General features: G+C 33.4%; 2 protein-coding genes across 2 annotated transcripts; both read right to left on the reverse strand.

The window, feature by feature from the left end:
• Positions 1-308: 308 nt before the first annotated feature.
• On the reverse strand, positions 309-1,169 carry LOC137838917 (transcription factor MYB3). Its single transcript, XM_068648126.2, has one exon. It carries the CDS (start codon positions 1,167-1,169, stop codon positions 606-608), a length of 564 nt encoding a protein of 187 aa, XP_068504227.2. The 3' UTR covers positions 309-605.
• An 8,114-nt stretch (positions 1,170-9,283) lies between these two features.
• Positions 9,284-10,940, reverse strand: LOC137838156 (zinc finger CCCH domain-containing protein 20). Its single transcript, XM_068647397.2, has one exon. It carries the CDS (start codon positions 10,756-10,758, stop codon positions 9,694-9,696), a length of 1,065 nt encoding a protein of 354 aa, XP_068503498.1. The 5' UTR covers positions 10,759-10,940; the 3' UTR covers positions 9,284-9,693.
• Positions 10,941-12,102: the final 1,162 nt, after the last annotated feature.

Here is a 12,102-nt window from a genome sequence, read left to right on the forward strand (position 1 = left end):
AATTTATCCCATGATGCAGTTTATGACCCTCCTACATAAATCAAAGTAATTTTTTAAAGTAAAAACTGAATGTTCTTTAAGCTTATTGTCTGGTCAGTGAAGAACAAAGCAATTTCAGAAGCAAGAGACACATGCATGGACAGAGGCAAGTTCAGAAGCAAGAGAGACACATGCATGGAGAGGGTGATGTGTGTAGTTGTTAATGTCAGAGTCAACCCTTTTTCCTGTTTTGGAAATTGCTTAAGAACCAACACCAGTTTCATGAGCACTTGGAACCCAACAAATTTTGGTGACCACGTGCCATCACTTTTTCTGAATTTTCCTCTCTCTTATTGGACAAATTTCATACCATTAAAAGCACACCATTTGTGAGATTCTTCTAACATGGAAAAAGACATGCACTACATCTTTTCACTCATTTCTATACACTTCCAAATAACACCACAATCCGTTGAAAATAATTCAGAAGCTCTTTAACACAATTCCACATACAACAGCTACTTTATTCAGAAGCTTAAACACCAGTTAGAGGTATTTCATTTGTCACTACTACTATATATGAATAACTTGATCATTCCCTTTATTTTCTGTAACCCTTTTTTGTTTCAAGTGTTTGATGATGAGTAGAATGAGTCTTGGTTAGCCACACATGATGGAGATTCAAACCCATGATTAATCAGCAGATCGTCTAGCACAAATTCAAGTAAATTTGGATCATCTTCACCTGCATAGTCGTAGCCAAACCATTCTGTATGTTTGTTCTGCTGTGCTAATGAAGCTGCATTCAAAACTGGCATTGAAACTTCCTTGGAGGGTGGTGCACTATAACTGCTCCCCCCAGTATCAAATGCTTCCAATTCCTGAGGCATTGGAAGAGGAACTGAAATTGGTGTTTGTTCCAGATCAAAAGTATTGTAGGGGTCAAACCAAGCTGAGTTCTGTTTCTGATTCAAGAGAGAGGCTTCAACTTGAGGTTGAGTAGCAAAACATGAGAATTGGTGAGAGGAACTAGTATTGCTGAGAGTGCCATTGTTGTAGCTTGTGGCAACAGTGTTTTCTGCCAAGAACTTTTTCTTTAGCTTGGTGTTCCAGTGATTTTTGACATCATTGTCTGTTCTCCCTGGGAGTTGAGCTGCTATAAGGGACCACCTGAAGCCAAATTCACACATTCAATAATACATATCATGCACTTAACTTTATGGTATATATATCTTCACATATAAAAGATAATGATATGAACTTGCCTGCTTCCTATTGTGCCATAAAGGGTACAGATGATTTTGTCTTCCTCTTCAGTGAAACCTCCAAGCTTAATATGAGGCCTCAGATAGTTCAGCCATCTTAGACGACAGCTCTTTCCACAACGCTTCAGCCCTGAAAGAGAATACATCTTATAAAGTGCAGTTAAGGCAAAATTCTTAATGTAAGGTATGATGTTTGAAAAGCAGATAAGTTAACATCATCCAAATAGACTTTAAGAACTGATGAATATTGTTAAGAAGTATACTTTAAATTCTAACTTAACCTCCTAAAATCGAGGTGTTTTTCTTGTTTACACTTTTACTTAGGTGAATTTTATTTTGTCCGATAAGTTTTTTTAACGTGTGTTCTCAGAGATTTAGTTAGGTCTTCCTTAGTCGAGAAGTTCGTGTTCTCGACAGATATCTTAATCTCTTCAACAAACAAATATATCAGTATGAAAGTAATAATAACTGATAACACAATGAGTGATGATTGATGAACAAAGAAACCTGCTTTCTTGGGGAGAGCAATCCAATTACCACCTGTGCCATGTTTCTCAAGGAAGTTTTTGAGGGTGACATCTTCATCGGGAGACCATGGCCCTCTTTTGACGAGGGATTTGTCACAGCATGGAGCCCTTCCCATGGCCTACACTTGGCCACTGAACTGAATATAGCAGCAGGAATGATGAACAACAAAGAGAAAAAAGATTGAGAGAAAGTGAATATATTTGGTGCAAATGGCTTAGAGAAGATGTGGTTATAAAAACACATTGACATGGATTGCAACTTTTGAATGCTTGACTTTGTCTCACTCCCTAACTGACTTGGCTCTTTGCTTTGTTTCCATTTTGGTTATCTTATACCTGCCCCTCTCTTCTCACTGTATGTATTTGGAACAATGGTAAACTCTGAAGAAAGAAGCAGTCAATAATGAGGCATCAATAACTTCAAGTACAATTGTCATGTACACAAACACATATATACTTTTTTTTTCTTCTTATCATTATCACTCACTTAACCATATATCATGTCTCATTCTCACCACTTATACATCTAAGCAAGGATGACAAAGTGGTTCGGATTCGACATTATCTACTAGTATCATTCAAACGGATTGTATCAACTTTTTAAACTTATTAGTCTGTTTTGTTTAACCCGTTAGTCCATTATTCGTTATTTTTATAGTTAGCTATGAATTTTAATTATCAATTTTAAAATTTAAATAATTGATAACTAAAACCTTGACACCGTTAGATATATACTTTAAAAATTATTTATTAAAAATAAAAACTAATTTAGATATCAATTAATTTTTAAAATAATTTCTAATTTAGTAAAATTGTAAGTAATTATTTTTTGTCTCTAAAATTAATTTTTATTAATGATTTTCATAATAGTAAACTGTGACTATTTTTTAAAGTCTTAAAACAATTGATTTTCAAATCAAAATAAAAATTTTAAAATAATTTTTTTATATAAAATGTTTTTACAATCTTTATTTTTAAGTAATAATAAAGAAATTCATTGGTTATTACATTTATTCATATTTGAACTTACCTCATCCTCATCATGTGGGTCATTAATGATGCAAGATTTTTTATAACAATTATTTATTTATAAAAAAAATATATCAAATAAAGAATTGTGACGTTAATTTAATTATCCACGTTAAAATATTCACCTAAAAATTAATTATTCTCTTAATAAAAACTGGTTAAAACTCAAATAAAAATAAATATATTGTATGAGTTCTTTCCACAAATTTAATATCTTTAGTTGAGTGGTTGACGTAGTTGAACTTCTAAGTTTTATTATTACTTAAGTTGTACATAATAATAAGAAAAAACTCTACTCCGATAAAATATAAATGAGATCTAAATAGAAACTTACTTACGAGTATTAAGTTGAATTCAATTTTTTTAGTGGAATTGTTATGAAAATTAACAAGGGAAAATTCATTTAAAATCACATTAATTCCTGTTTTAACATGGTTTTCGGAAATCCAAAAACTTGAATTGCCTTTACTGATTTCAATCCTTTGAATAACTTAATTAAAATTGAGAGAAAAGTAATTAATAAAGTAAATATCATTTTTAGATGCAAGGTACATAAAGTGTTTTACTTCACTCAGAGTTTACACTACAAGAAAATCATGAAACTATTTAATCATAATAAAAACTAATTTAGAAACCAATTTTTTTTTTAGTTTCTAAAATAGTTTCTATTTTAGTTTCTATTGTAACTAATTATTTTGGTATCTAAAAATTGATTTCTATTTCATGATTTTCTTGTAGTGTTACATAAGAATCTCGGAATGTGTTTTGGTTCGATCCATCGTTTACCGAAGTCGAATGACATAACTCATCCGATCGAATAAGAATACATATATATTCTTTAAAATATAATGGCTAATGCCAGAACCAACTAAGTAGGTGATGTTTGAGTTTAACTAGTAATTTTGGATTGTTCCTTGATAAATAGGTATGTTAAACATACTTAAGGAACATTTACCTTTTTCATAGCAAAAACTATGTTTAGTTTTTATTTTACCTGTACCCTTAGTTGAAGCCATCAAACACCATTATATTAACAAATTGCATTTTTATGTTTGTAGCCCAATAGAAAAATAAATTGTCAGTTTTCACCAAGACCCAACAATGTAACAGTGCAAAAGCTCAGGTCCAGATAGAATCAGCTTCTTGGCCCCTCAAAAAACCAAACTTTTTTTGCAATCTCTCTGAAAGTGAATCTGTGAAAGGAATTAAGCAATTTTTGCACATTTAGAAATGGAATTTTGAATTCCATTCAGGATGGAATAAATTGTAAATATGTTAGTGTGCTGTTGTTTATTCTTATGTTTTTTAAATCAAAAATCAAAATTTTTAATATGAGATAATATGAAATATCTTAATCTTTACTAAGACGTAATTTTTAATAATTGAGAATTGAATTTAGAAACTTCAAACACTTCATAAATGCAAATGAAAGTCAAAGAAGCATTTTACAGTGATTGTAACAGCATAAAAAGTAAATTGTGATCAGTGATAGGAATTATGAAGTATGATTGCATCAATCCAACTCGAACCATAGCAAAGAGGTGCTATCTTCTTTGTAGGATTCTGTCTTCTTGGATAGTGCCAACGACATTATTGATATTCTGTCTTAAGATAATTTGTGATGAATATAAACATGCATGCATCATATACATATACATATACAATAATATTACACAGTGCATGAAAGTGTTTTCAGTTTCATTATTGTATGGCAGTATTAGTCAATTCCATCACCATCTTATCCCCAAAATGCCACAACCTCTTTCATCTTGTCTGTTGTTTAATAATTTTCACAGTAACATTATTATATTCAAAACAAAGTTGTTGCAGCACAACCAACAGTTTTCCCTCTACTAAGGATGCTACCAAACTTCCACTTTGGCAATTATGTATAGACTCTTCAGACAGCGACGTGCTTGTTTACATTTATTCATTCTCACAACAAAAAATGTTTGTCACAAAACATTAATCAAAAAATTCAACTTATATGTTTTCGAATTCGAATAGAGTTAAAATCAAGAGAATAGTTGTCTTTTTTTCGATCGATCGGTCGATCTATCTCTGCTCCTTATCTTCTCAGAATAGCTTCACAACTCTCCCTTCACACCTCTCTTCCTTGCTTGTAAACTTCAAGTTTGGATGATATATACATGTAAAAGACACTCCAACGTTCAAGTAAGATCTCGGTATTCAGTATTCGGTGTAATTAGTGCACGATGATGATGTACCTTATTCTTTAAATCTATGACTAGTTATTTGATTATTAGGTTGAATTAGAGTTTTTGATAATGGTCAAAAATGTATTACTTAATGTTTAATCATTGTTTTGTCTTATTAACTCTCTTGTTAAGTTTAATGACTCTGAACGTGTTGGTTGACTCTGATCGGATGCTGAGATCTCTGAGATCTCCACCTTTCATTTGGATCCGACCTCTTCAAAATTCTCCTTCAAATCACCCACTTTTACTTTTCTAGATCATCCTGCAAATATTACGACCAAATCACACTTCAATTTCATATGAAACAATAATGTAATGAAAAAATGTGTATTCTAATGCATCACAAACACAACTCTTATCTGGTGTACCCTTTTCTTGATTCTGCATTACTGCATTGAAGACCATTGGAATTGTGCTACATGACAAAATTGAAGACCATTAATCGCCTTAACCTTGAGACAATAGCATTCCTCCTTCCTTTTTCCCGTGTTGTTTCATATTTGCTTGCAAACTTTCACAAACATGGCCTTTTAAGAACAAAACGACAAAAAAATGTTGTCTTCTATCGTTGATGACAATACATGCTACTACGAGTATTTACTATTATGTTCAGGATTGGCAGGCCTATTGCATAACACTCTAGAGTGCCTATAAAAAACATGGATAACATGTCTTTTTCTTTGTTTCATTGAAGAGAAAGTTTAGAAAACAAAGCAGAAGTTAAAACTTCAAAATTTTAATTGTACCGGTTGGGTTCAAACAACAGCCGGAAGTTTCAACAACCAGCCGGAAGTTTCAACACCCGGTCTAACACGGCTAAGTTTATTATGTTTAAACAAAAGATTAATCAGTGATCAAGCATTAGGAAATACACTTTTAATTATGATCTGAAATCGTAATTCGGCCCAATAACAAAGTGCTCATGATGATTATATAAATAGACACAGATTTCAATAAATAAGATACGTCATCATTCAGTACTAATATCACCGAATACCGAGATCTCACTAAAATGTTGGAGTGTCTTTTATAAGTATTATCCAAAGTTGGAGATCACGAGTACGAGAAGAAAATGAATAAAGGGAGAGTCCATTTAAAAAAAAAGATAAACAGAGAGAAAAAGAAAGTTGGTTCCAACCCTAACACCAAAAACATTAATTTTTAATTTTTAATTTATTTTAACTTTTTTTCTCATTTTCTAATCTCATAATTTTCACCTCATTCCAAACACAAGATAAATGTTCTTAGAAATTATAAAGTTTTCACGTAAAACGCTAAAATAAAGAAAGAGGGGGACGAAAAGAAAAGTGAAAAAACATGGTTTGATTTTCTAATGAAAGATATGCACTCTTGACTGTAAAATTTATGAAATTTCATATTTTAGAAAATATCAAATCTCACTTAATTTATCTTTAATATTTTTTTTCTCACTGTACACTCCTTAAAGCAACCTCAATTTTCATTCTAATTTTCTTCTGTTTAACATTTTTTATTCTTTCATGTTCGTTTACCTCTATCCAAATGCAAACACCTAAAAAAATATTTCACTTTGTCTTCTTTTTTCTTCTATTCATGTCAAATTGTGAAATAAGGATTGTGATATGGTGTTACCCTTTAATTTAATTTACAAATGTGTCATCTTCAAGCTTAAGCACTATTGTATTGTCAATGCTTGACAATTTTGGATTTAATATTTATATATGTTCCCTAGTCAATTTCATGATCACAAATCTAAGATCCTTATCACTGCATTATACCCTTTCTTTTCAAACTACCTATTCATATCAAATTACTCATCTCACCTCTTACCATACTTAATTTATTCACAACACTTCCTCAACCCAGTGTCCATGAGTAGCTAGGACAATCTACTTAATTTATTACAATTTTTAATAAATAAATATGAATCATTTCAGGGGTGATTCAATCCTTATACATCTTGAACACTAAACAATCAACTCAACAAAACAAAAACGACATATCCTCTCAAGCAACAAAATAAACACCTGATGAACTTAAAACAAATCACTTATTTTTAATCGAAAACATACATATCAGAAGTTTAGACACCAATCTTAAAAGGTAAAATAGATTGGAAAAATTTTAGATTATGCTTGATCAATTTTTTAGATGTCAGGATGATCGTTCGGAATTTAGAATACTCAATATATAATGATTAAGTGTAATTTTAATAAATATGTACTTTGACATTATATTTATCAATCTATATACAAGAATGAGTTTAGTTTTCACGCTTTGAATCTTATGTTAACACAATTTCTATGATTAATTCTCATCTTCATTTGTAAACCTTAGATTAACTCATTAATTCTTATAGTAGTTTGTTATGTATGATTTTTCTTTAATCTTATATACTCAAAATATATTTGTTTGACTAAGTAGTTGATGGTAAGGGTGTGTTCTTTTTTTTCCTGTTCTGAAGCAAGAAAAGCATGTTACTGCCATGAATGTTAGGGACTTTGAGTGTGGTGTTTTATCCTGTAAGAAAGGGTGACACAGTGACATCATGAATGGAACCTCCCTAAAACTATCATCAATGGAGGCTCTTTGCAATTGGACAAAACTTCAAACAAAACTCACAAGTCACCATTTTCGTGTCAAAATGGGCTACCCCACCATTCTTCATTGGAATACATGCATTGACTAATATAAAAAATTTGTCATCTAAATATAACTGGATTATCATCTAATTTAAAAAACGATTGCTTATTCTTCTCATTTTTCTAATTTATTGTGAACAAAAATATTATAAATAAGGTGTATTAAATTTAAAATTCACTTTTTAATTTCAAATTGGAAAAAAATATAAAATATCTACTGATTTTAATAAAAAAAACTTCTTAAAAGAACGTGATTAATCATTTCATTAACATCTTCTCCTTCAATATATATACACACTCTACCAAAATACGGATTCAAATGGAGTATAATATCTTGAGATAATAGCTCAAATGCGATAATAATCTCAAATCCAATAATTACCTTTAATAATAATATTTAAATTCGATAATTGACCATAATAATAATACTCATTAACTCTTAGACTAAGACCCTAACAATAATACCTCTCGACATATTAATCCTAATATAATATCTCTAATTGACTATATCAATACTTATTAATCTTAGATAATTGATCCTAACAACAATAATACCTTTTTAGATATTAACCCTAATATAATACCTCTAATTGACTCTAACGAACGATAATTGACCATTGACCGTAACGATAATTGATCCTAACAACCTGAACAATAATACCTTGAATACGATAATTGATCTTAACGATAATTGATCTTAACAACCTGAATACGATAATTGATCCTAACGAATAATAATTATAATTGACGAACAGGACAATAATAACCTGAATACGATAATTGATCCTAACGATCCTTTATCTAACAGCAGCACAATAATCTCTTTAAAGGACCAAACTTGATAACAGCACAGGACCGAACTTAATAACAATAATATCTTGAATGCTCTGATTAGGATAATTCGTATAATGAACTAAATATGATATATAACAATAATATCTTGAATGCACGGATTACGATAAGATTATGATAATTCGTATAATGAGCTAAATATGATATATGATAATTGATCTAACGACCCTAATGAACAATAATACCGAACAATAATACATTGAACTTAAATCCGATAATTGATCTAACGAACAGCACAATAATCCCTTTAACCCTTTAACGGACCGGACTTGATATGGAAACATCTTTAATGGTTTATTTATATGAAGTGAAAGGAGTAAAAGTTAAAAGGGTAAATTTACCATTTATTTTGATCTCTTTTGTATTTGATTTTGGTTTATTTTGTATCCTAAACTTAGATATCCTGGTGTTTTGTTATGATCTTAATCTTTACCAAAAGGGCCTATACATCTTCTGCTAAGGCCATACTCAGAAGCTGTTCTTTTCCTAAATGAGCTTGCAGCCATTGTTAACTTCTAGTAGGCTTCACCATATCCATATCCTTCAATCACAATAATCTCCATTTCCATAAATTTAAACATTCCAAATCTAGTAAACTCATTATTTTGTTTCCCAAACATACCCCTTATCTCAAGCAACTATCAACCACAAAACAGATTTGTACCACAAAACAGTATTTTTCTTGTTTCCCATCTTCACTACACAAACTGAAGAGACCATGTTGCCACTGAGAAAAACAGATCAAATAAGATAAAATCTCCTTTACAAGCTGAAATGGAAAGAAAAGTGAATGAGAGCAAAACAATTTGGATAAGATATATAGATTACATAAGCAATTTGCATAACAAGATTGGACTTGGATCATCATCCTCCTAGATATTATACATTTGTACATGAATGAGATTAGCAGGTGAAAGCAATAACATCAAAAGACACACATGGTGATGATAATTCATAATTAACAATAATAGTAAGCTTCTAGCTATACAAAAGGTTATGGATACTTTGATTTAATCTCCCAAATCAATGCATATAGAACTCTTAAAACTCTTGATTTTCCAAGAAAAACTTCCCCCAAAAAAGAGATTCTCCCCTTCACTTCACTTCACTTCACTTCACCCATGCATGCCACCAAAATAAAATATTTACAGGAATCTTCTTCATTCTTCATTCTTCATTCTTCAATCACCCACCACAACAATCACTTCACAAGCTCCGAAACCCATTCAACATCCGGAGCCCCACTTCCATGACCCGAACCCGACCCTTCCAGAGAGTTTTCTTTGCTTAGCTTCTCAAACATCTTCGCCCTTATGCCCCTCCCAGACTCAACCCTCTCCATAACCGGCTCCTCCTCAACACTCTGCTCCCAAATATCCAAATAGTTCACCCCAGACCTCGCCGGTTGCTGTGTTGGAGTTGTCGGAAGACTACAAAACCCGGGTCGAAGCACTGAGCCTCTGGGTGACCCGTAACCGGGAGACCCGACCGAAACGTTTCGGTTATGAGGCATCGATTTCATCTTACCCAGCTGCAGATTTCGCAGAGAAGCCACCATCTCGTTCATGGATGGCGACAGAGGGGGAGACTCCGGCGGAGAAAGAGAGGCCGCCGGAGACGACATGAACGCCGTGGACTGTAGAATTTGTCTCATCGGAGAACCGTCGTAGGACTCCCCCGAGCTTCGAGGACTCTGCATCGGCACGAGGCGCAGCTGCTCCGGCGTGTGCGCAAAGAAGCAAACGCGACGGCGGCAACTGGTGCCGTCCTTGCAAGGCTGCGTGCGGTAGCGCGCGGGGTGCAGCCAGCACTCGAACACACCGTGCGCGAACTCGCACGTGTCACCTTTCTTGCAGCTCCCCTTGCGGAACTCAGGGCACGCCGCGCCGGAGTAGTGGAACTTGCGCGGGTCGCGGCGGCGCGCCTTCTCTCCGGGATGCGCGTACGGACACTCGGTCCAGTCGTGCGACCTGCCACGCGCGCATCGACGGATTTTGAACTCGTACATGCGAAAATGGTCGCAGGAGTACGCGTCCACCGGCGCGTCGGGCTGAGCCTCCGAGTCGGAGTCAGCGTCCGTTTCGTTCGCCGGAAGGTAGCGCTGCAGCGCCGTTAACGCTTCTTGAAGATAGTACGGAGAGTACTCAGCAGCATTGACGTCGTTAGTTAAAAACGCGGAGTACATCTCCGCCGTGGGATCATCGTGGGCTGGCCACGGTGGAACGTGGACCGTTGGATTTGATCGACGGTGCTCTCCGAGCATCATGTTTTGGATGATGTCTTTTGCTTACAGAAACTCCGGCAGGGTTAGCTTGGTTATAAACTGGCACTTAACTCGCGTTTGACCAGGGTTGGGTTGGGGGTAACCATGGTCGGGTTAAAAAAATCAATGAACTGCAATTTTCCACTGCGGTTAAAGTAAAGGGCGATTTTGAAATGACCGGGGTGGTTGCGTGATCTACGTGACAGACTGCTTCTTCGTTTGCCATGTATGTGGAGTGAAGTGTTATTCTGAGGGCACGTGGCGTGCGGTTATTGACTGTGATTTAGATTAATGAGCAAACTGTGTCGTGTTTCGTTTTTCGTCGTTTTGTGGGTCTCACGCCCCGGGTCTCCGGAAAGCGGTGGATACTGTAATATTACAGCAACCATAATAATAATAATAATAAATAAATAAAAAAAGAACAATAAATTTAGTTTGATAAATATGAAATCGATGATTAAATTAAGAATTTAATTAATGATATAAATTGAGTTACCTAATGATAAATAAAGAAAGCAGGGTTTTAATTGTTGTAGTGGTTGATGTAAATTAAAAATTAAAAAAAAAAAAGTTTTTGATCTTATGTCAAAATCATGTGAGAGTTGATGGCTATCTAATCCATTACATTGCATTGCTTGACTTTCATGTCACTATGTCACTGTTCATCATTTTAGCTCTTCGCCACACCCTTCTGCTTATCCTAACCGTCCCTTTTCTTTTCTCTCTTTTTTTTATTTATTTTCAAGACAATGACAACATAATCTAACCCTACAAAGTTTATAACTTATTGCACAAACCAATCTTCTGTAATTTCATTTTCATACATGCACCAATAAGGTCCATACTGAAGGCTCAACTTCAATTAAGGCCCATTGATATTACTAATATATTTAAGAAGAAAATTAATAAGACTAACCGAGTATTGATACGACTAAAACTATTATGCTTAAATAAAGAATTAATAAGATTAATCAGTAGTCAATTATTAGATAATACATTTTTAATTATTATCTAAATTTTTAATCAAACCTAATAATAAAGGTATATGATAATCATATAAGTAAACACAAATTTTAATAATCGGATACGTCATCATCCCATATTAATAACACCGAGTGTCGAACATCGAAATCTCACTTGAATGTCAGAGTATCTTTTACAGATATCATTTATGCTTGGAATTCACAAAAATGAGAAACAGAAACAACTAAAAGATAATACTGAAATTTTTTTAAGAAGAAAAAGAGACGAGTCAATCGAGAAGGAGTACAATCATTCTCTTGATTCCAAACTTCGTTAGAGAAGAATACTTAAACTCATACTCATCTATTGGATCTACCAATTAAC

This window comes from Phaseolus vulgaris, chromosome 4 (assembly GCF_051622355.1).
Source record: "Phaseolus vulgaris cultivar YP4 chromosome 4, ASM5162235v1, whole genome shotgun sequence".
NCBI lineage: Eukaryota > Viridiplantae > Streptophyta > Magnoliopsida > Fabales > Fabaceae > Phaseolus > Phaseolus vulgaris.